The following is a 27,174-nucleotide window of genomic DNA, read 5'->3' as shown; positions in this document are numbered from 1 at the left end:
ATATCATCAATAATTCTAGGGTAACATACTTTATTCTTAACAGGCCCATTACGACTTACTCCAGTAAGTGTGTTTGACATACTGTATATTTTATAGGTTGACGACGCAAACACCAAAGGTGTTTAATCTTTTTTCTAAACGTACTGTGTGTTTTTTGCTGTTTGTGTATATGGTCGAGCGTATACCAACTGGTAAAAATACCCAGTAATGTTAGTTGACCACATAATGATAGATTTTCAATAAGTGACCAGATCTTGAGTGGGTTCTAACTATTCATCCCAACTAACAAACTAATATCATGACTAGATCAGAATACAGTATTTGTGTTTGTTAGTCAATACTGATCGAGAGTTTGAAGTAGTGTGAAAAAAAGTTCTAGAAATTTACTCTAGTGTTTATTTCATTCGGGTAGTTAAATTAGGGTAAATTTATTTAGGTGTAATTATGATTGTTTCTTTCAGCACATGTGATTTCCGGAATGCTTTTCTTCGAACAATTAGACAGATAATTCGAGAAAGTGTTAGGAACATGACAGTACCAGCCAATAAACAGGGACCCCGAGAAAAGCCTGCAGTCCCCCGTAAACCTCCCGATTTGCAAGCCATGAGCAGAACTCTTAGCAAAAAGAAAACACATCAGCGTTATTCTGCAAGTGTTGCAAATAACGAGTACGAAATTTACGACAACGTAGACCAAAACTTCCGAACCAGGAGTAAAACGGTGATGGACGGTGAAGTTCCTACCAGCACCGCTAGGGACATGTCGGAGTCACGAGGGCAGTCTCCAGTGCCTGTATCCGATAAGTCGGAGAAGTCGGATAAATCCGAGAAATCAGAGCGATCTCAGGGAGGAAAACCAAATCTTGGAACTTCGAAAGGCCTAAGTCTCAGTACCACTTCTACACTCTCTAACTCCAGTACATGTAGTTCGTCAGCCAAACTTATCATTTCCAGCAATCCACCAACTAACTACCAGCCTCCACCATCAGAACCAGTCGGGTCGCCAGTTTGGAAGCCTAGAGAAAATTCTATAGACAAATCGGCGACCCTTCCCCTGCCAACAAAAGGAAAGAACGTGGAAATCAAAGAACAGTATTTCGTGTAAGGCTAGTGTTTGGGTTAATCCTTCCCTTTGGACTATCAGTGCCGAAATAAATAAGTTTTCGATTCGACGGAAGGACTGGTCCCGTGTTCAAATGTATGGTATAGAGATGGGGCATATCGGGCGCCACGGAACATAGTGGGGAAACAGAAAAATAAAAGTCAGTAGCGCATAACTTAAGCTACTTACTGAGATGTTTAGTACCAACTCGGAAATCTAGCCGAAGCAAACAATTTGTTTCATCGACTTTATTGACGTGAAAGACTATTTCTTTGACAGGTACTGTTCCTTACCATTTTCTCTGGCAGTAAATAACCCAATATTCATGGACCCGGTGCTATCAGAAGGACTTTGGAAAGAAAACTAAGTCTTGCGTTCGTAAACAGTACGCAAAATAGAGCAGTAAAGAGCATGTGAAAACGGCTTATCCTTTTCTATGTCACCGGGTGTGTGTATTAAGTTTGAGGATTCTTTTGTTCGTTTGTTTTTTTTATAATATGGTGACTATCTTCTAAATTCCACTCAAGTCCCTGGAGGTAAAAACCTATACTGTGAGGTTTTCTTCTTTATCTTGGAATTTTTTTTTCTTGCAGTTTTAAATATTTTTCTTGCAAATCATCTTCTATGATCATATACATTTAGGCTTCTCGAAATTTTACGTAACATACTTGCGTATGAGAATAGAAATCGTTAAGCCTAAAATGCCTGGAAATCAGTTTATGTAAACAAAAAGTGCTCAAAGTAGGTACTATGTAATGAAAATATTTCCTCATGAGAGATTAGACAAATTATAATTTCAATTAATGCCCTAAAACTATTCGTTTTATAATTTAAACGTTTCCAATAGGTAGTAGCAGTACTGTTAGTTTTGATTTCATGTAGAATGTGTTAAAAAAATAACGTTATTTTATGAACAGTAAAGAAAATAGAACAATTATATCATAAGGATATATTAATTGGATATACGGAAAAAATGTATAATGTCAAAAAATAGTTTAATTCATTCTCATAAATATCAGCATTTTTAAACATCTCATTTCACGTGTTAATAGTTTATTTATACTCTGCAACAAAAATGTCGGTTAGTTGAATTGTATTACAACAGAAATAGTTGTTTTTATGTCTTCTACTCCATGCATTAATAATATTCTTTTAAAAGAAAATTGTTCTCTCATGAGGAAATACGACAATGAAATAAACTAATAAGGTTGGTGTTAGGTCTAAAACGTAGTCGATCAGTAAGTACTTCTTTAGCGAGAAAAATGTTGTCAAAACGTTATGTTATTGTAGTTTATATACATAGTTTTTTAAATCTATTTTCATTCACTACTACATTGTACTGAAAATTGGTTCACTATGGACGCTACTCTCTATGCTTAGCATTAACACGTGTTCGAACCACAACTGATTTTCTTGGGTCGTTCAAAAAGTTTTAAGTTCAACTGTAGCTTATTTATTGTGTTTTCGTAGGTTTTCGCTTTAAATCCAACTTTGTTGTGTCTTAACAGTTACGTAGGCTTTGAATGATGTCTTGCTAATGAATTCATAGAAAAGCCATAGTTTGACTCATATACTGTTCAAAGAATCCTTGCATATATCTAAGCCCGCGCTCTAAACAGTTCTTGTGTAAATCTTGATAAACCTTTATTTAGTTTAATTTATTTTCTTTTTTTTCATTTTCATACCAAAATTACGTTATCTGTTTCACTGGATCAAAGGGCCTGCGTCTACACGTGAAAGTTGAGTTACACATTAACCACTTCCACCTAGATATTCCTCCAACTATAACAACCCTTCTTAATTTCACAAACACGCCATATGTTCCCTCTGTAGTTAAATGTAGGTTCTAACTACAGCAATTCGCTTATTGCGAATTACCCACTCGTCGCATTTTAGAGGTTGGTTTACAGTTTTACGTGCTCATAATAATGAAGGTTAGCTCTAATGTTATATCATATGTGGCTATAATTTCATCGTACTGTTTATTTTACTGGAATGTTAATCAAGTTTGAGAGACATTTTCAGTCTTCAAAAGCCCTGTCGGACAAAGAAAAAAATAAGGGGGGGGGGGTAAAATAAAACTTTTCTTACCAGAAATATCTCAATTCTACAGCTGCCTAAGACGGGAAAATGGGAAAATATAATCGAATCTGACCATAGTATTGTACGTATCATCACGCGATCTGAAAAAATGCGTCTACTAATGCTATTACTATAACAAAGGTCACACTTCCTTTACGGGCGAGTCTAGCTAGCCTAGGCTTTTTACTGAGTTTGATGTGGGGAAATTTTCTGAAGCTGTGCGTAATTTTAGGGGCTATGTTTCCAATATATTTAAAGAAAGTTGTGGAATATACATATCTGTTTAGTATAGTTTTTTGATTCATGAGAATTCCGTTAGCGTTACGTGAAGTTTCTCATAAGATCCATTACTTGTTCAGTTAGTATCGGCTGCAGTTTTTTAATATGAACGGATCGGAGTTTCAGATTTCAAACAGCCGTTTTTCGTACACACACATATATATATTCGTAGGGACAGGTTTTAGATTTTATAGATTTTGGAACGCCGTGTTTCCCATGTGTACCGATGGGCTCAGAACAAGAATTTTAAACTATTTTCCTTTGTCAAATCTATTGAACTAAGTTTAGCTCGTTCGCTACAGGTTAGCATTGTTCCCCTACGATATCTTACTGATACCGTACTGAATAGAAAATGTGTGGATAATTCTGTAGCAATGGAGACTACTGCGTAAATTTGGGAGGAAATTTTGATCCGTCTTTATGCGAAGAATGAACATCTTTTTAATAAAATTAAAATTGTGTTTTTCGGTTACTTAAGCAGCAAAGATCTAGCGAACCAACACTAAATCGTTCTTCCATCTCCTTGATCATATTTACAATCATTTTAGCGCATGCGCACAATGGGTGGTTTCTAAATAAATTTAAACGTGAACAATATTTAGTTACACGACCGTAAACCTATTTATTTGTTGAAATTCCTTAGCCATTTATGGCGATGTGAACAAGCAAATCATTCCTCTTCTGAATTATAGAATTACTGCCGCGGCTTTACAACGCTGAAAGTTAAGGTTCTATCCTTCCGTTCTATGCTGGGCAGATAACTCATTATGTAGTTTTATTGTTGCTAAAACACAAAGAACATAAACCCCCAATTCTCTCCTTTGATTTTGAATTTTGGACATACAACGTGTTTCGCAGGGGAAAAAAAAAAAAAAAGTGTGTTGGATCGCCATCTGTTGTTTATAAATATCATAATGTTTCTTCATGTTGTTAATTAAACGGAACTTTGAGGACATTAAATCACACTTTTGTAAAATTGTTTCTTCGGTTCTAAGACCGAAATTTAAAAAAAAAAATGCAGATATCCGTCTATCTTACTGCACTATTACACGTTATCAATTCAAAACTAACCAAACTAAATAATGTTCTTCCAGTTCTATTTTTCATCGACAATGCAAATGATACGAAAGCACAACTTAATTAGACAAAGCTTCTCTTGTTCAGAAGGAATTCCAGAATTTTACTGTCTTTATCTGCTATTATTTTCGTGCATTTTGTTTATTGTATTTGCATTATAAGAACGGTTAGCTAACTTCAAAATCAAGCATAAAAAGTAAGTTATATTTAACAATCTTATTTAAATAGATCACTGAATCAAATTTCCCAGCGATTGTGGCGTCATCTGATGAATATTATAATAAAATGTATTGTTCAAGCTAATTTCAGTAAGCACGTGACTAACACATTGAAAAGTTTGGGCCAACCTGTACATGCCATCTACATTTTACTTTTTATGATCAATGTATATATTTACATTTACTTAACCATCCTGTTCTCAAGGTATCACACAAATATTAAATTAATATACCTGTCAAAAGGGGGCTTTTACGATTAAAATTGTTATAAGACAGTGGACAAAATCGCACTCTTAAAAATGGGGCCTGATATATAATAACATGCGATTGTTCAAAATCAAGGGTTAAGCAACTTGCTGTTTGTTAGTTTGTTTTTGTTGTTTTTAATTATTAAAAATAAATACTGCTTGTTCAAAGGCTGCGAGTATGCGTAATTCCGTGTCTTCAGCCATCGTTATTAAATAATTGATTTTTCACTGTGGAGCATGCGCCCCTTTAAAACAACATCGAACGAAGCTCTGGTTCGTGCCCTTCAGTCATAATGCAACCATTATATTGTCTTCTTGACACAAGATTTTAAAAAATTACCGAAATATATCTGGCAATAAATTTCGTTGGAAGAGGGGGGAGTGCCTTTATGAAACTAGTTAGTAATGTTTCATCACTAAATTTTGCAAGTACAAATCAGATTCAACAGAGAAGCAAGAAAAGATAAACTATTTTTCTTTAATGAATTCCGGCATGGTGTCAACATATCTGTGTCAGTTGGGAAGTTAAAAATATCATATTAGCCGAGGTCCACAGTTTGAAAAACGAAGCTGAAACTCGTACCTAATCATTGTCTTATCAACAGGTTTGTGGATGTTTTCTTTGTTCGATGATGATCAAAATGTTATGGGCACCGAAACTAATGGGAAACGTGCCTCCAGTTTTGGTCCCCCACCCTCGTAGCAAAAATGCTCCTTCGAGTAGCGAATACACTTCTTAAAATAGCATTTTCAACTTTTAATTCAAAGACCACGATAAACAAAAACTTATTCCGCTGCCAACATTAAGCATAATCGCGTTAGATGTTCCAAATCCAAAATGAAAACTTTTAAACGAGTCGATACGAAAACAAACAAGCACTTTAAGTGCCCATGTGAGCTGAAATACTTCAAGTCTAAAATTTTGTGATTACTAGGAAAATCTAAATTTTCAGCTCCACTACTACAAAAGTCAGTTTACAAATTTGTTTTCACGATAACCGGAACTTTTTCAAAATGCTTTAAAATTTAAATTATTTATCAATAAAACTACTGCTAACGCTATTGAAATTGTTTCGTTTGAAATAATTTAATTAAATGCTTGCGGGTTTTAAATATGTAGATCTGTTTTATTATTATTTTAATGGGAGTCGCACTAAGAAACTTTTATTCGCTCCTCTGATTTGATTAGTGTTGAATTTGATTCACAATCACTGTCGCATGTCACGTGTGTTTCGATTTATTTGTTTTGTGGCATTTCTTCCCTTCTATCATCTTGTCAACAACTCCTCTCCCCTTTCTAGTTTGTTTCAGAAGTAGCTCCACAAAAATCGTAATACGGTAGGAAACTCAAATGTAAAGAGTTTTATGTATCTAATATTAGTGTTATTTACATTTAAAATATGTCGTGTTCAATTATTGAAAGTGTAAGTAATTCTAAAGCATTCCCAGGAATAGTTTACTTATTGTAAAGAAATATTATGCATATATACATTTGGCCCTGTGCCAAACTTGCTGTAAAGTTTAAGATGTTGTATGGGTATGTGTATGACTTAGTGTCGAAACAAAATCTTCAAATGGACGATGAAATAAACAAATCAATAATACAGAGGCCTAATTTCGTACTTTTGTTTGTTATTTACCGACAAGATAAAATAAATTCCAAGTAATGTCAAAACAGTGTTTTTACTAATCTTCGTTTACGTGATTCAAGAATCGACTAATTTTTATTTCAATGCCATAAAAGAATGCCCATTCAGCTCCACTACTACAAAAGTCAGTTTACAAATTTGTTTTCACGATAACCGGAACTTTTTCAAAATGCTTTAACGTTACTGTGTTATTTCGCTCAAAATTAACCTGTATTTCCAAACTAACAAACAAACATACAAAATCGAGTTGGTTCACTTCCTTTCGTTACAAATTCGATGAACTATCAATTTCCAGGTGGAGTTACGGCGTTCCACTCGTAATCTGAGGTTCGTGGGTTCGAATCCCCGTCGCATCAAATATGCTCGCCCTTTCAGCCGTGGGAGCATTATAATGTTACGGTCAATCCCACTGTTCGTTGGTAAGAGAGTATCCAAAGAGTTGGCGGTGGGTGGGGATGACTAGCTGCCTTCCCTCTACTCTTATATTGCTAAATTAGGGACAGCTAGCACAAATAGCCCTCGTGTTGCTAAGCGCGAAATTCAAAAACAATTTCCAAGCAGGCTGCTGCAGCACTATAAACAGCAATTCTCTAAAGGCCTCGTGGTACTAAGGCATGCGAAATGATTGTAGGGTGGTGTCATTCATATATTCGCCAATATTTTACTTTAGTTGAAGCATACCTGGAAGACGAATAATTGTTTATATACGGTCTATATAGATCATACACAAAGAAATTGATTAGAATAATTCTTATTTTCAAAGTAACATAGCCGTAAGTGGTAAATTAAAACTCATTAGAAACATACACAATAAAATCCAACGTAGGTGTAATTTCACAGAAGATATCCCCCCATATTCCCTTTTTAATATAACAGTCTCAGGCTACAGAAACTACCTTCTCCCCCCGAAAAAAATAAACCAAAGTTATGCTACTGAGATCATGTATGATAAACATAATACTAAAAACACTAATTATCAAAGAGCTATTTACAATGCTCTTCAATTCTTTATACAGAAAATATAAACCAGCCCTCTATATTAACTAGAGAAAGTTTTCGATTTGTTTTGAATTTCGCGCATAGGTACACGAGGGGGTACCTGTGATCGCCATACCAAACAGAAGGCAGTTAGTTAAAACCTCCATCATCAGCTGTTGGGCTATGTTTTTTACCAACTGACAGTGAGGTTGTTCGTAATATACAACACTCCAAAGCCCATACATGTTCACTAAATGGATCTGACCCCGCGATCCGCAGACTGCGAGTCGGGTGTTTTAACTACCAAGCTTTGTATTTAAGATCTCAATATATACTCTTCAAAAAAAAAGAAACGCAAAAGTGATATTTTTGTTATTTTAAAGTGAAATATATGTAATAACGTTACAAGCTTAGAGTATGTGATGTTACACGTGTTAAGGCACTGATTGTCAGACCAAAATGACAATAAAAGTTGTGCACTTTGAAAACGGAAGAAAACATCGGATTTTTCGCCAAAACGCATTCGTGTCCAATAAATTTGTTTGAGAGATCTGCATGTTCTGCAAGTACAACATGTGCAAAATCCCTATAAAAGTGACGGGTTCTCGGTTTCCACAGCTCATACCTTTTCCAAATCTAACATACACACACAATTCACAATACGCAGACGACATCGCAATCTGGAGCACCTCCAGAAACCCAGTAATGGCCATGTCTCGCGTACAAGAATCACTAAACAACGTCTCAACATGGAGCAACAAGTGGAGAGTCGTGTTAAATCCAACAAAAACACAAGCAATCACCTATAGAAAACTAAAGAAGCAAAGAAAAAATCTAGAAAAAATAAAACTATCACTTGGAAACACAACCATTAACACGAGCAAAAACATCACATTCCTTGGCGTCACTTTCGACACAAAACTAACATGGAAAAAACATATAAACAATATACACTCATCAATCAGAAAAAGGATTTCATATCTAAAGACTATAACTGGTAAACAATCGAAATGCACACCGAACACCATTATACAAATATACTAGGCTTACATCCGTCCACTAATAGAGTACGGATGTCAAGTAACATACAATATGTCAAACAACACACTCCAGAAAATCCAAGTGCAACAAAACAGAATACTAAAATCTGCATTCAGCCTACCATCATTTACGCCAACAAATTACCTACACCAAATTAGCAATTTACCAACTATAAGAGATAGAATAACAGAACTTTCTCTCAAATATTATCTAAAAGCAGAAAATAGAAACAAACTAATGGCATCACTACACAAATTATCAAGTGCACCAACAAAATACATATCACCTTACAACACATTTCAAGAATCACAATCCACTCAACAAAGAATCTAAATAAATAAAATCCATGTCATTAATATGAATTCCTTTTTTTTCAGATACAGGGCACACGACAGGCAAAACTTTCGGCGCCTGTCCTGTGAAAGTGGGTTTTCTCGGGGCACTCCCGTTTCCCCCCCACATCAAAATCTTTAGGCATTGGATTTCTAGATCCCAGCCCAGGCAACTCTTTTGCCAGACCCTGAATCGTGCCGTTTGATTTGATCTGGATTTGAATTATATTCATGTTCATATCTGCTCAACTTCTTCCTTTTGGGACAGGTCCCGGCCTTTCTTTCCGCTCCTGCCTTTGCCTCCACCCAAGACAACATTTAGAGAGACATCCTCCAAAAAGTCAAGAATAATAATAATAATTAATTTATTTAAAAAAAAAAAAACACACCACTTAATCTTAATAACAATCCACGAAAGGGGACGAAGAGGAACCACAACGTTCCTGAACACCCCGGTTGGGGAGAGAACTCTTCTGATTTCTCTCTCTCTAAACTGAACCCCTGTCACGTTAGTTTAGTTTAGTTTAGTTTAGTTTTAGTTCCACAGCTCAGTGTTAAGCCACCGACACGCAATACAGTTACGCCAAGACTGACTGAAGCACAACGCCATTGGTCGTTGGAAGCAGGCGAATCTCGATCTGATATTGCCAGAGCTGTGAATGCCCACCCAAGCACCATCACAAGGCTATGGAATCGTCACCAACAACGTGGATCAACTCGCGACCGTCCACGATCTGGCAGACCTCGTGCGACCACGCCCGCACAAGATCGTAACATCCGGTTACGTCACCTTCGGGATAGGACCACCACTCCGATGTCTACTGCCTCAAACATACCAGAGCTGCGTAGAATTTCCGATCAAACCGTACGCAACCGTCTACGAGATTCTGAGGCCCTATGTGCAACCCATCATGGTAAACGTCAACGACGTTTTTCAACATGACAATGCCCGTCCTCACACACCCCGACTCACCACTGTCTTCTTGAGACATCACAACCTCAACCCTGGCCCTCCAAATCACCAGATTTAAACCCCAACGAACATCTTTGGGACGAGTTGGACCGACGTCTGCGACGGAGACAACCTCAACCTCAGACTCTACCTAAGCTTGTAGCAGCTTTGCAGGCTGAGTGGTCAGCCATTCCACAGGATGTGATTCGTCATCTCATCGCTTCCATGGGCAGGAGATGCCAAGCAGTTATTGATGCTCACGGGGGGCATTCTCGTTATTGACGTTGAGTGACGTTAAACTTCACCTAGTGAGTGTGGATTTCGCCTTTGCAGACTTTGGATGTTCAGCAGTGAATGTGCAAAGTTTCACACATGTCATACAGAACTACCCGGAATAAACTTGTTAACAATTTGTCTCATATTTTGCCTTTTGCGTTTCTTTTTTTGAAGAGTATATGTGTAATTTCACATAATATATGCCCTTTTCCCTAAAATCAGCATTTGAAACCAAAGTTATGCCATGAAATATTCTTTACATAAAAATATAATAAATTTACGTACGAGTTTTTAGATCACGTATTTTGTTTTTAATTAAAAGCGTTTGTTTTCGTCAATTCTGAAAACGTATTACACTACTTAAGTTTTCAAATAGAAAGCATTCTTGTTTTTCTCATAACTGTGCGTACGTAGCAGACGTTAAATAATTTCTAGTTTTTAAACAAATCTATTAAATATCGTAAAGGCATCTTTCACACATTAGTCTTGGAACTGAGCTCTAAACACAGAAACAAAGTACTTGTCGACAAGCCCTCTCTCATGGTGTCAACAAGTTACACGCAAATTCAATAGTCATTGTAATATTGTAGAAGTTAACATTATTTGCAGAATTTTTATATAATGACGATAAACGACTTGAAGCTTTTTCCAAATAGTTACTGTTTTGTGTAACAAGCTCTCGACTGGGCGAAAACCAAAGTTTGCAATGGTTACGGCAATAGTGTGGTTAGGCTACCATTATCATACAATATTCGAATTAGCAACTCTCCAAGGAAATAGATGAAAAAGGTGGTATTTAAAAAGATTATAGGCCTAATACCAACGTCTTATTTCAAGTATAATCATGGTTCACCACTTAAAAAATTAAAAAGTGATCACACAGTTTTCTTAAATATGAATTTTTTTCGTTACGAAATTTTCTAACCTTTTTGATATCTCGGCTTAGAACTGTTGCAAGTGAACTACAATACAACAATTTTGTGCCTGTAAGAATATTATTCTATGTCTTACCCCACGGAATGATGAAAGTTTTCACCAAAAATTGCAGAAAAAGCGATATCAATGGCTAATATGTTAGTTTTGTTCACAGATTTAAGTGAAAAAAACACTAATCAAGTAAAAGTTTTATATCACATTAAATCTTCCTCATGATTTCCCAAATGTGACTAGTAACTGTAATTATTTTTCGACACAAGAAACTATCGCGAATTTCCACTGTCGAGAAAAACTTACGCCAAAGATAAACCCAAAATTCTGATTGAACAACTACACGTAGTTGACGCGTAATAACAATTGACGATTAAATAACCTCATGAACCCCAAATGGCACTCGACTAGTTCAGTGAGGAATAGGTATCGCTTGAATAATAGATAAACACAATTAAAAAAAACAAAAAAACTCCAGTATATATATATATATATAAACATACACATGCCACACTTCTACCGATCTCAAAACTCTGAAGAATCGCATCATCAATATCAATTACGTAATGTCTGTAATTTCGTCAGTGCAGTTGCAACTAAATAGGTTTTAAATGTAAATCCATCCAAATGATTAGGCTAAAGAAAATAAATAGTGAAATTAAATACAACTTGTTTCAAAGTTGTTTTACTTTTATCTGTATAAGTTTTTGAATACAGTTTATTGAAATTAACACTTAAAAATATTCTCATTTAGATGCGAACGTATTTTAACTAAAAAGTCACACGATTTCCATACATTTTCCATTACTTTCCTCAAGTGTTAATATGTTTTCACTTTCTTAAAAGGCGATTTTGCTGAACAATTTATTAACACGTGTGTTTCCCATATTCCCATGTTTTTTCTACTCAAAAAACAATTTCAGTACACATTTTATCCGCGTTTCGATTAATTTATGCTGTTCTTGTATATATAATATTACTCTCAATTAAAAGGATTTCAGTATGTTTTAATGTTTCCGTCACTTCTATGTACTTTTTCACGTTGCCTTCAGGTTTGCACTCAAAAAAGACAACTAACTTCAAAAAATTTTTACGTCATGACCTTAATTTTTAACCTAATGATGACAAACTTACTTAAAAGCAGCAAAATGACAAAGATGAAGGCGAACTTTTAATAGACATTTGTTTCTGAAATATTACCCAACTGTAGCTTATGTCAAGCACTTTCTTTCAAAATGGATATATAATTATTATTTAACCATAACTACACTAATCAGTGATGACGAGAAAACCCACTTGTAGAGAAAAATGTATATGCAAAAACGGCTGGTTTGGGTAGAGAAAATTATGTAGAAGAGCGAACATTTCGACCTTCTTCGACGAATTAGACAAAATAAAACTATTTCATCAAGATCAATAAGTTTCCTCCACAAACCGTAGAAAACATTATACACACACACACACACCTAGACAGAAAGCAAAATCAACCAACAAAAGTAAATATATCTCGCGAATCAAAAAATCACGAAACCATATAGTGCTGCATGCCATATATTCCCGACATCAGCAAAAAATAACCAGCATTTGGCAAAAACTTGTATCAAAATATGACATCCCAGTTAATACCAAATTTATTCAAAAACCAGGCACAAAACTAAGGTCTATAGTGTGTAAAAACTACACTGACAAACACCACGCCAACATTATTTATAAAATACAATGTGATAACTGCCACGACTTCTATATTGGAGAAACAACTCGAAAAATGGAAACCAGATTCAATGAACATAAAAAGTCACCTTCACACGTTTTCGAACATTGCAAGTCAAATAAACACAACATAACCATAGAAAGCACTCAAATATTAAATAAAGAAACAAACATAAACAAACGCTAAATTAAAGAAGCCTTACTTATACAACAACTTAAACCCAAAATAAACCAATGCAAAGGAACACCTTTATACCTATATTAAAAATAATAAAATAAATATAAAATTATATATTCAAACATCTAACACCGCCCTCTACATTCCGACACTCGGTTACATAACCCCTTTCAAACATGTGATCAGCTTCTGGTCAGTTACCTCTTTCTTTCTTTGTGAACCTGACGATGACCGAAAAAGGTCGAAACCTAAACCAGCCGTTTTTGCATATATATTTTTCATAACTACACTACTATATAATGTGAAAAGAAACAACATTATTAGACTCCACAAGCCACCAACACATTTTCCCCCAAAAGATGTCGCTGTTTACAGTACTTTTAAGACAAGTAAGCTAAAAACTTATCTTCGAAAATACTGATGATTGTACCTAGATAATCTTTATTTAGGTTTTATATACAGATCTAAACAATAAATTCCACATTCTTCTTTATTTTACTTTTTGCTTACAGAAAACGTATTGCCTTCACAAGCTTCCTAAAAACATTTAGAAATGCACTACGGTAAAAGAAGAAAATATTTTTAGGGTGGCTTCTTACACTCCCAAAATATAACATTTCAAAAGAAGACTTAAAAAAAAAGTGTAATTATACACGTACACTCAGCATATATAATTAGTGTATAGTTCCTCTGAACTAACTTCTAAAACTGTAGGATACAAATTCAACAAACTTCTTAGAAATCATTGGAATCAACCCCTCTTATACAACACGTCTACTATGTACAACTGGCTACAATATAAAAACACTGAACTTAAACATCAGAAACTACAATTTACTTTAAAATAAGTAAAACATACAATAAAATAGATTACAAAATAATAAGACATTAATCTTCCACTTAAAGTATTTACTTCTACAATAGTTTTTTTAGAAAGAAAATATTGAAGTGCCTACTTTCCTGTAAACCATACAGTAAAAAAGTTTTTTACTTTTTCTCAACTTGTGAACTAACTTCGGAGATAGACTAGTTTTATTAGAAGTTTTTCTACTCTGGGACCTGAACAAATATGGTACAGCTTCAGGTTTTGATGAAAGGAAAACGTTTTCAAAATACATTTATAATTATTGTTTTTCTACATATTGCAATACTTTCTGCACTGAAACAACACTAATGCTATATAAATTTCTACGACAATGAAAGTAAAAACTGACTTGAGTAATTACTGGGCATTTCTCACCAACCTAAACTAAATACAAATAAACCAAAAATACATTATCCATTAATTTATTAGATATTCAACAAGACTTTAGTACTGAAGAATTACTTAAAACATTTCCAGAGTAGATGTAAAACAGGGATACATTTCAATGTTGATACTACATCAGTCATCACTGAGGATATAGTCCATGGTGTATTATGTGAGAAAAAAAAATGCTGTTAATAGACGATATCTCTGATGCGACAAGTTTAAAGACAAGGACTAGAAACATTTAGAAACGTGAAGTATACGTTGATCAATATTACAAGCTAAGATTTCGTATGTATTGTATTGTCTGTAAGTAACTGCACCAATAATAACAACAACAAAGCACGAACTAGGACAACATAACAATCACATATCCCATGTAGTGTCAGATTCTAACGGACTGAACAGTTGATTATTAGCATATGAAACAGAAACCATCAGTGGCATTGAATAAAGAAATTACAGTTCAATGTAATTTTTGCAAGCATGATCCTTAGAATAAAGATTCTATAGTACAAATTAAATATATTAAAAACAAGTATTTTGATAAATAAAAAACGTTATGCAGTAGACTAATAAGTCATGTACATTAGATCCAACTGTGACGCTACTTTAAGAACAAGGCGTACCGAATCTTTAAGACAACTGTTAGAGGAATGACTGTATTTAAATTTAGAAATAGACTCTTACAGAAACTGGACAGGAAAAATAACTAACGAACTCACCAGCAGAACTATTCACAACTTATTTCTAACTAAGGAGTAACATGAAGTTTGTGCATGCATACTTTACAACATGTACACATTTGTCAGAGAAGTCGTGCATTCACAAAGACTTTACAATAACTTGGTTATACTAGAATCTACTGTACTTATAAAGATAAGATGGAATGAATATAAAAAAAAACAACTTAGTAGGTGAAAGAAAATACAATAATCTGTATTCATGTATTTCTTTAAAAAAATTTATCCAAGTAAAACCATTAATCAGGCCTAAAATGTACTTATCGAAGTAAAAACCTCAATTGTCCAGTAAATTCTGCTAACAATCGGTCAATTTAATGATGGATACCTATTTTTTGAATATCTCATAAAATCCTTTGCACTCTAGTAATGTAGGAACACACATATAATTTAATACCTTCTGGTCAACCCAAAATAAACGTGTTGCATATTCAGCAAGATCTTTTTGTAATCTTTATCAGTGAAGATTTCTGTTACAACGCAAATGTCAATATTTGACAAAAAAAAATAAATTTCATTAATATTTTCTAATGCACCATGGTTATATACACGTTTCAATATTGGGAGACTTAAGTAACTGAACAATCTGTATAAAATGAAATGTTTACATGTATCGCCTACTTCAAACTATGTCGTAACACAATATACATAGTCACATGGCAATCTGGTTACTCACGTGTTTAACCCATCAGATTTGTACAGTTTAATATATTTAAGTGTGTGGTAGAAACATGTCACAGTGTCATTATTCATGTATTATTTACCCACCAGATTTGTACAGTTTAATATATTTACATATGAGGCACAGACATGTAACAGTGTGATTATTAATGTATTTACCCACAAATTTGTACAGTTCAATATATCTAAGTATGTGGTGCAAACACATAACAATGTAATTATTGATGTGTTTACCCATCAGATTTGTTCAGTTTAATATGTTTATTGTACACAGATGTAAACGTCTGGTTATTCATTAATTTGCCTTCCATATACCTAAAGATCTTCAAGGTTCAACAAACTTACACTTACCTACTCTTTTGTTCAGCTAAGAACAACTCATATACACACACACACACACACATTTGAATGAAATTAGAATACTAGCACCTCAAATATTAAAATTAAATTTTAATCTCATAGCAGGTTAAAAATGAGAGACAAATTACCAGTAAATACTCAAATAACGGTAAACAGGAACAATAATATACGAGTCTCAACATGTTTAAAACAGTTCACAGAAAACCAAGTACTTCACTTGAAGTAAGAATGTGATGGTTACAATACTGTCAGCACCAGTTTATGATCTTAAAAAACTGTACTCTTAAATTAAAACATACACAAATTCAAATCAAATGACCATTGCAGTGCATCAGAAGTCAACACAACACCCCCCCTTCCCTACTCTTCGTGGTATTCAATGTGATACTGCAGGGTAATCGTATCAAATTACAGTTCATGTTCAATATGTTAAGAAAAAATACTCATTTGGTTTTCGCTCTTACATTATAAACTTTAATGTATGACAATCTAGTACAAAACAGACATTACTTCTACTGCCACAGGCAAAATTAACTGGGACTTAAAATGCCATTTTTTGAAATATTAGATTACTTTTTTCATCATCTATTGATTCTCAATGCAGTAAACAGCAGTTTAGTCTTTTACACTATTAGACCATCCACAAGGTTTGAAATGCATTAGGGTTTTTCACTACTCATATGATGTTTCCAAGCAATCAAGAATGTGGTATTGCATTGTGTAGTACATGGGCCTAATACATTGATTAAAATTTCGGGCATTACACTGTAGATTATGATAAATAACACAATATAACTTTGAATCTTCTGACAAGAAAAAATATAAATTGACTTTCTTCATGTTACTTTGGAGAAGAAAAAAAAAGAATGAAACAAAATTCTTTTAAACCTCTTACAGTTTTAAAATCTCAAAGAACATTTAAAACTTTAATGTTACAGTTTAGTAAAAGTTTAAATTATGTACACACCTTAATATTTTACTTCTCTTCATAAAAACAGAATAAATATTTTTAGAAACTCCATTTCATTAGAACAAGATTTTTTTTTGTGTTACAATAAAAGAGAAAACACTCAAGAAGCAACTCAGTACCAGATAATTGTCACCACTTTTAACAGTTTACAACCACTGAAAGTAACACTGAAACAAGTATATACATTCAAATATTTTCAAATCACTGGAAGGTTTCTTATCTTTTTCAATACCTTAAACTACAGCTCAAATCATAAGTAAAAATTACAACAAAATAGACAAGTTCAGAGCTAAAAGGTCAGGTGGATCAGGTCTCCAATCAAATCACCTGCTATGCTCCATTATTCGACAGTAGTCATTCAATACTCATATATAAAGCCACAATCAAAGGTTATTTCTATTAAAACATGCACAAACTAATTATTTTTATTTACAGGCTTAATGTTATTGGCTTATTAAAGATAAAGTTATGCTAAGGAAAATAGCATTGCTATTTTTTTACAGGTTTGACAACACACAAACCAAATTTTGTCTATAATGATCACTTTATAGTTACATCATCATCACTAGTAAAAACCCAAAATTTATATTAAATGATAAAACTTTCCACAATGACTAAGACAAAAAAAACACAGTTTCACAAATATTTCATTATTGGATTCCAGTCTTTTAGAAGAGCTACAAACAAATTAAGCAGATTCAAGTGAATGATTCATCACTACATTATTTACAACATTTAATTACCACTTCAACCTTATGAGAGTTTCACTTTTAATATGAAAAACTGACAGCCAACAAAAAAAGACTCTGAACTAGACAATTCATAAATCAACACATCAAAACTAGGGTACATACTACAACAATTTGTATAGTTCACACATATACAAAGTAGAAAAACCTGACAAGTGAAAACATTCAACACCAAAAAAGTAAGAGGCTACTTCAACTTCCAACTGCAAGTTAGCATATTTAAGGGTCATAATGCACATGTACATCAATATACACCATTCTTTAAACACTGTCATCTCTTCCTTATAATTTAGTAAACCTAAGTACACAAGCTAAATAAAAATACTATGTTGTACATTTGATACACTACACATTTTCCAAAAGTTAGCAAAAATACACGTCATTAAACAAAATACTACTTTCAGCAATTAGCCAATCAAAATTTGTCATTTGAACATTCTTTTCAGCAGCCAGTCATAGCCTCAGCCAGTATACTAAAAATATTTCATCTCAGTTATCACACATATATACATACATACATACATACATACAGGATGTTTCACAGCTAGCAAATATAAACATTAAGACTTAAGCTCTGTAATTATACATTTTTCTAGAGCCAGCAATCATTCTCCTAGTCTTTAAACTGTTTCATACCATGATAATTTTGTATGTTCTTTTATATAATTTTGTATTAATTGTTACACATTGAAAAAAAAATTAAACTGGGCAAGAAATTTAATTGTTTTCAACCTCTTTCTTTAAGTAAGATTTATCAACACATCTTTTAAGATTCTTGTACAATAAAAATGCACATAAATCAACCATTAAAAACCAGCTCACAAGCTTTCCCACATTTTCTTTTATTGTTTGAAATAATTCATGCAATGCATAAGATTTCCATTATTATAAAAAAACAAATGGACTAAAACAACACATCATATTATGAAGTTCAAAACTCCTTTTTCTTAAGATTTGATCACTAAAATTTAGGGTGACTTGTAAAAAATACGAATATTTGGCACTTACCAACCCACCAGTGAGGATTTAACAATCTGTATGAATCCCATAATCAAACAAAAAAAATTGCATCTGTACACACACAGTAAAAGGACTACTGTGGATTACACCAACATGAGCTCAACATTCTATTACAAACCCTGAAATCTGACAGTAGCCATACTTCTCAATCCCTTACAGTGAACAACTTACCTCCCCCCCAAAAAAAATACACACACTGATTATACACTAAACACTATCACTTACTTTGCAAAGGACAGGAAAGTGTGAAGATAATTAATATAAAAAAATTACATTCTGACACAAAATGTATACACAAAGTTTCTGTCTTCATAAATAGAAATCATATTATGTTATATCTATTGGTAAAAAAGACATATTATTCAACAGTTTCAGTCTAACATTTGTCCCAGTCCCCAGTGAAATTGTGTATATGAAAATAAATATACACACATAGCTTTTATTACCTTAAACTGTATTTAGAATGTTTACATCTAAAAAAAATTATATACTGTGTTTTAGTTAGTTATCTCTTTCAGCTATTTGTTATATTTTTTAAAAAATTACTTCTAAAATTTGGCCAAATCAGCACCTAAATAAACGTTATCAGGTAAGATATCCATATTTATTACATTACAAAGAAGCTAGTGAGTCTGAGACCTAAGTACCCTGCAGAAAAGTACTTCAGTCCATTGCCTAACAACAGTGTTTTCCACTAAAAGTCAGCACACAGGATCACACACAAGTCTTTGACAGGCTAACTGACAAAACTGGCATAACTAACAAAGAAAATACTTAATCATAGGTATTAAAAAAGTAGCAGTTGTATCCAAAAAGTAAAACATCAAAACATATTAAAAAAAATAAGAACAGAGACTATACTACAGGAATTGAATGTTCCTAGTAAAAACAACTAATCTTTTGTTTACTTAGCTGTGGAAGAAATTCAAGCAGTGTCATACAGAAACAAGCATGAAAGCTAACTATGAAGCTTTCAATGCCAAGTCAGCAAATTTCACAACACAGAAATCATATGTCCTGAATTTTAATCAGTGATGTCGAGAAACCCACTTGTTGAGAAATTTATATGCAAAAACGGCTCGTTTGGGTTGAGAAAATATTTTACTTTGTGAACCTGACGATGACCAAAGAAGGTCGAAACGTTGTTCGCTCTTCTATGTAAAATATTTTCTCAACCCAAACGAGCCGTTTTTGCATATAAATGTCCTGAATTTCACAAAATATAAAAGGAAAAATGAAAAAGACTACAGTTATAAACACCATATAGGAAAAAAAATAACTCTCTATAGATTAAAATAAAAATGCACATCCGATAACAGAAGAAAAAAGCTACAGCCACTACATCACACAGAGATTAGGGCCATAGCTGTGCTTTCCCCAGAAAAGAACAACAAACGAAAAACCTCACAGTCTGCAGTGTTAACTTGGCTTCACATTAGAAATGACAGGTTCGGTAAGTAAACAATTACATTAACAGCAAACAGTTGTAAACACGAAGATATATTTCAAATATTAATTATAATAATGCTACCTAAATGATCAATTACATAAGCATGCACAGACCATTTTTTCCTATATGATGCACATGGACATTTAAATAAAAAACACACTCAAACTGAGTATCTAAACTTTAACTCACAAATTCTAATTACTTGCATGACTTTACGTTTAATAATTTTATTTATTAAGATATTTCACAGACATCTGTAGCTTGTAAACTAAGATAGTGGTTCATATCTAATCACAAGTACTAACAACTATGAATATAATCTTTTGCCAAAAAAACTTGTCTATTCCAGAAAGAAACACTGTTTTCTTATTTAATAAAAGAGCTGAAATGTGAACCAACCACTATAAGTGAAGCCTTCACAAAATAAATTTACGTTCTTCAAGAAAACATTATGCCTGTTGTATTAACCATCACATTATTCTTCACCAAGCCAAAAGACAATGTTATATTAATCACCACTTGAGTCTTCACCAAGCCAAAAGACAATGTATTTTAACCATCATGTTATTCTTCACCAACCCAAAAGACAATGTACTTTAACCATCATGTTATTCTTCACCAACCCAAAAGACAATGTACTTTAACCATCATGTTATTCTTCACCAACCCAAAAGACAATCAGTTATACTGACCACCACTTGAGTCTTCAACAAGCCAAAAGACAACCTGTTGTGTTTACCATCACTTGAGTGTTCACCAATCCAAAAGACAATGTTATATTAATCACCACTTGAGTCTTCACCAAGCCAAAAGACAATGTATTTTAATCATCATGTTATTCTTCACCAACCCAAAAGACAATGTATTTTAATCATCATGTTATTCTTCACCAACCCAAAAGACAATGTACTTTAACCATCATGTTATTCTTCACCAACCCAAAAGACAATCAGTTATACTGACCACCACTTGAGTCTTCAACAAGCCAAAAGACAACCTGTTGTGTTTACCATCACTTGAGTGTTCACCAATCCAAAAGACAATGTTATATTAATCACCACTTGAGTCTTCACCAAGCCAAAAGACAATGTATTTTAATCATCATGTTATTCTTCACCAACCCAAAAGACAATGTATTTTAATCATCATGTTATTCTTCACCAACCCAAAAGACAATGTACTTTAACCATCATGTTATTCTTCACCAACCCAAAAGACAATCAGTTATACTGACCACCACTTGAGTCTTCAACAAGCCAAAAGACAACCTGTTGTCTTTACCATCATTTGAGTGTTCACCAAGCCAAAAGACAATGTTATATTAATCACCACTTGAGTCTTCACCAAGCCAAAAGACAATGTTATATTAATCACCACTTGAGTCTTCACCAAGCCAAAAGACAATGTTATATTAATCACCACTTGAGTCTTCACCAAGCCAAAAGACAATGTATTTTAATCATCATGTTATTCTTCACCAACCCAAAAGACAATGTACTTTAACCATCATGTTATTCTTCACCAACCCAAAAGACAATGTACTTTAACCATCATGTTATTCTTCACCAACCCAAAAGACAATCAGTTATACTGACCACCACTTGAGTCTTCAACAAGCCAAAAGACAACCTGTTGTGTTTACCATCACTTGAGTGTTCACCAATCCAAAAGACAATGTTATTATAACCATCACTTGGATCTTCACCAAGCCAATAGACAATCTACAATTAGTTTTAAGCCTTCACCAAGCCAAAAGACAATCTGTTATGTTAACCATCATTTGAATCTTCAATCTTTACACTAAGTAGAAAGAAAATTTGACTAATTACTATGATGAGAATTTTCACTGTGCAGAAATACAATTTATAACTAGGACTGCAATTTTCATTAAACTAATTAATGAAACAATCATTAAATATCCCAATAAATATTTCTTAGAACAAAAGGTTCCTTTAACCCATTATCTAAAGCTTTACTAAAAAAACATAAAGGTGAGTTGATGATTCACTGAAGCCATATTTTCAACCTGTTTGTTTGAATAATATCCCATCATCAGCTTTTCAATACAACTTGTATTTCAGTGTTTGCTAATCACTTGTACTCCGAGTTGACACAAACAAAAAAAATTAAGAATTCAAACAGGATAAACCTGATGAAAATAAGAATACTTTAATCCCACTATACTAACTGATAACAACAGGAAAATATTTTCAATGACAGAACTTAGAATTTATATGTTCCAATTATGCTATTTTTGTGCAATAGAAAGAAATATAAAATGGAAGGAATAAAACAAGTCCTTTCATTCATTCAACAATGATTTCACCCTATATTCACACATATAAAAAATTTAGAAACAGTGTTTAATGATACTATGCGAGTCACAGAGAATGAACAAGTTCATCTTTATACAAAAAAGTCAATTGATACAAACAGAAGGAATAAAAAAAAATCCTTTCACTCATTCAACAGTGATTTCATCCTATATTCACTTGTATACAAAGTTCAGAAACATGTTAGTGGTTAATGATACTAAGTGAAACACAGAGAATGAACGAATTAATCTTTATACAAAAAAGTCAGTTGATACAGAGTACACAGGTATTTTAATAGGAATATAATAATAGCATATTCTATACAATTAACACTTATAAAAAGTCAGTAACTTTAATCACAATACAGTAGAACCCTGTTAAAGCAAGCCTCAATATAAAGATATTTCAGATATAACTAGGCAAAGGTTTGGCTCCCAAACTTATTATTGCTGCAGCTGTGAGTTTTGACAGTTTTCAATTAAGATTTTGTAGTAATTAAACAATTTTTTCTTTACAATAATTGTTCTTGTTGCATTTGTTGGATAACTGCCCATTGCATCCTCCTGCAGAAAACCTCATTAGCTGCTGAATGAGAAAGATGTCCACCATCTTGAAGGTATACCTGGAATCTCAACTCTCCACATTGCATGGAACAACAGGTGAATGGGCTTGGTTCGACTTTTCTGCATGCTACCCTTTATGACAATAAGGACTTTGTTTTTGAATGTTTCATGGAATAAGCATGTTTTGGACCAGTACATGCAAAGCCAAAATCAAGTGAAGATAATAATGACAATATGCTCACCCCACCCTCCCAAGTTCAATGAAGCAACAGAACATGACAAAGCTAGTCTTCAATGGCTTTAAAGCCAAGATCTTGATAGCATACACATCCTACAGCTAAAAACCATACTAGACTTTGTTTGCAATCAGAATGATACAATCAACATTAGATGATTTTTTGAAAGAAAATAAACAATGAATTTGGAGACACTTCACATGTTATTATGGTTTGTTTTTTATTCATCTTTTTTTTTAATTGGATGAAAGTTTTCTGTGCTTGATTTCTATTCTTTAAAATTAAGCCCATTAAATGTTAGCAATGTTCAGCATTTTATTTTCATTCACCAAGTGTTCATTCAAGCAAAACAATGTTGTAATCATTTTAATTGTGTCAACAATGTAATTAATATATACAGTCATGTGCTAATTTTGATTTACCATATAACAACGTAAGGGACATACAAAATTACCATTTGTGAGTACTCCAAAATAATGTGATCAAATTTCGTGGATCTCAGCTATCACATTACAGTCCACAAAAAAGTATAAAGCCATGTTTTAAATTGCTATAATATTTACCAATTAGATGATGAGATATTAAGAATATTAGCCAATAAAAAAGTGACACTTGTTTTTCTATGACTGTAGTTTTTGTCATCAAAATAAATTTTATACCTTCTGTATCATTCATTAATTTCCACCCTCATACAAAGAACGAGTGAAAAAAGTATAAAGTAAATTCCCATATGGTGCTGTATTTATATTTTTGATCTAATTTCCCTCATTAAATATGCTTATATGCTTTATTCATTGCTTATCCTATCTTAATTTATGCTGTATTTTGCTTTTTAGGGAGGTCTAGCCATGCCTAGAGGTAAAAAACTGACAAAAGATGAGAAAGGTCAAATAAAAGCACTTAAAAGCACAGGAATGAGTAACAGAAAGATTGCTGACCAATTAAATCAATCTCCTGGTGTTATTAATGCATTTTTGAGTGATATGAAATCATATGGGACGAAGAAAAGATCTGGAAGGCCATCAAAGGTCAGCAGAAGAACCAAGAGGCGCATCATCAAAGAAGCATCCTCAGAGAAATATATGGCCAGGCAGATCAAAGACAATGTGAATGTTGATGTTTCTGTTAGAAGAGTCCAGCAAATCCTTCAGAATGATCCAGAATTGAACTACATCAAACAAGACAGTACCCCGCCCCTCTCCAAAAGTCACATGTTGAAGGTATTGGAATATATGACCAAAAACGTCGTTTTGGGAGACAAATGGAAGTCAGTTATCTTTTCAGACGAGAAAAAATGGAACCTAGATGAACTGGATGGCTTTCAGACGTATTGATATTGAAAAGGTGTGTCAAGGCAGCTCTATACAAGAAGACGTTTCGGTGGAAGATCCGTCATGATATAGGGTGCATTCTCATACGTTGGAAAGAGCAAATTGGTGTTTCTGGGGGAGGAACCAGAATTCCGAGGACTACATTTATACGTTATCTGAATATCTGTTACCGTTTGCGCACGTGCATCATGGGACTGGGTTCATATTTCAGCAAGACAATGCATCTATATATTATTCCAAGGCAACTAACGGTTGGTTTCAAGAATGGAATGTTGACGTTATGGACTGGCCTGCCAATTCTCTGGACTTAAATCCAATTGAGAATGTTTGGGGGTGGATGTCCCAGCAAGTTTATGCAAATGGGAAGCAATATCAAGATATTGAATCTCTCAAAAAGGCCATTTTGAAGGCATGGGATGAAGCTGATGTGACTTACCTTCAAAAACTTACTTAAAGTATGCAAAAAAGGTGTCTTGAAGTTATTATTAAGAAAGGTAAGAAGATTAACTACTAAGTTTGTCAAAAATGCATTTTTGTTTACATTATTCACATAGTGGTTATATATATATATATATATTTCATTAAGTGCTTGTATGTATGTATCTTCTTCGCTGCATATCTTATAACTTAGTTTGTGTATCTGAAATCCCTTCGGTAAATACAAAATATAAAGTATTAAGATTTTATTGGCTGAATTCTACCAATCAAAGCGTAAGATATATTTGGGAAAATATTGTGGTCATATACTTTTCTCGCCCACTGTATAACAGGGTTCTACTGCAATTATAATTTCTAATCTCTCTCACAGCATTCAGTATAAGAAAAAATGAAAAGATTCATAGGTACTGCCTTCACATCTGTACAAAGAATGTATTCAACAAAGCAGCAGATGTGGAGAGTGCACAATATATGACAAATCTCTAATATATCAGGTGATGCTGGAAGAAAAAAAAACCTTTACAAGAAGATTTTGTAAAATATTATTACAGTTCATCGTTACATGGATACCTATAAAACTTCATAACAAACATAGAAGAAGGCTAAACCCAAATAATGCATCCAGTTTGTTAAAATATAGATCCATCTTGGAAGATAAAACTAATTTAAATTACAAAATACAAAAACAATGTTGGAATAATTGTGTTTTGCTCATGTATACAGAAAAGCTTTTTACATGCCAGCATAAAATCAGTTATCAATCTTACTGACATTATCAAGCTCTGAAATAGCCTAAAATAACTAGTTAACTAACATAAACAGAAAAATTCCAATACAAGTCCTACTAATTATAAAACATTTCTTTAGATTATTTTCTATCTTTTGAAATTTTAGGAGTATTTTATATATGTATATGAACAAAACCTCTGCAGTCTTTAACAGGCAAACATCTAAGAGGTGATGATCAACACTTACTTCTTTACTATCAATATTAGAACAGAAAGCTTTAGTAGAAAATTTAATGATTTTTCTAACCCATGGAAAATACAGTACTCTTTAGGTTATAATGGTAATAAAAGAAATAACCCAGAATATCAAGCCAAACTGGAATGTTAATAAGGTTAAAAAAATATATATACATTAAAATATTTAAAAAATGTGAGATATTGATACAACAGTTTCCTAACATATGTTCATACAAGAAAAAAAAATTGTATCTCATGAAAAATTTTTTTCTTTCTGACTAAACTTAAAGCTGTTTAAGGAATGGTAGTAATGCATTCTCACCAAACTGATCACTGAAGTTACATCACATAAATTTCAAGCATTTCAACTGTTTTAGATGTGATTATATCTAGGTAATGCTGGTGAAAAAGGCAAGACATAAGAGCTACTTTAGAAGTTCATACCCTTGAAGGCTAAACAAAACTAGATTGTAATAACTACATTTTATGTTAAAATTTTTATGCTGACTGCTGCAATTCCTATATTTTCTATGATTACATTCAACACTTGTTTTGATTTTTTAAACAAAGTTACATGAAAGAAGAAAGACCCTTTAACTTATACAGCACCATAATACATTAGAGCTTTGTTATTTCCACTTAAATCCACCATATACTATAGGATTATTGGGAAAAATGTATAGATCTTTATTTAGTTTATTTTTGTGAAACTCTCCAACCAGTTTTGATCCTCCAGAACAGCAAAACAGAAGATGGTATTGCTGTTGCTTCTATATGATAATAATATATTACTGTCCTATGAAATGGAATACTACCTCCCATCACATCATACTTCCACTTGCACACATCTTGAGAGATATTAATAAAATATACTACTTCTTTAGGCTTAAGCTCAATGTGTACCTACATACACTATGATGAGATGTGGGTACACAAAAGCAGTATCCATTTCCGATACCTCCTGGAACTTCTTAAGGAGTTTGCTCTATTGAAGACCAAACTTCCCTGGAATTAAAGAATGTCAAAGAAAACTTCATACACTTCCAAATAACAGTT

At 33.2% G+C, this 27,174-nt stretch overlaps 2 protein-coding genes across 13 annotated transcripts in view; one reads left to right on the top strand and one right to left on the bottom strand.

Annotated features, from left to right (window-relative positions):
* Positions 1-5,697, top strand: part of LOC143257623 (protein still life, isoform SIF type 1-like) — a 297,368-nt gene extending 291,671 nt beyond the window's left edge. For all 7 annotated transcript variants that reach the window (XM_076516633.1, XM_076516638.1, XM_076516637.1 and 4 more), the window contains one exon: positions 462-5,697. In XM_076516633.1, coding sequence (XP_076372748.1) covers positions 462-1,104 — 643 coding nt within the window. In that variant the 3' untranslated portion in view covers positions 1,105-5,697. The remainder of the gene's footprint in view (positions 1-461) is intronic.
* LOC143257624 (uncharacterized) overlaps positions 1-27,174 on the bottom strand; it is a 97,385-nt gene that overhangs the window by 22,904 nt on the left and 47,307 nt on the right. For 4 of the 6 annotated variants that reach the window (XM_076516640.1, XM_076516639.1, XM_076516645.1 and 1 more), the window contains one exon: positions 13,525-27,123. The exons of the other annotated variants lie outside the window; for them this stretch is intronic. The gene's annotated coding sequence lies outside the window, so the exon portion shown is untranslated. Of the gene's footprint in view, positions 1-13,524; positions 27,124-27,174 lie in introns of those variants that run through there. 6 annotated transcript variants of the gene reach the window in all.

This window comes from Tachypleus tridentatus, chromosome 7 (assembly GCF_004210375.1).
Source record: "Tachypleus tridentatus isolate NWPU-2018 chromosome 7, ASM421037v1, whole genome shotgun sequence".
NCBI lineage: Eukaryota > Metazoa > Arthropoda > Merostomata > Xiphosura > Limulidae > Tachypleus > Tachypleus tridentatus.
Note: the sequence above shows the minus strand (reverse complement) of the source record. Positions and strands in the feature narration are given on the sequence as shown.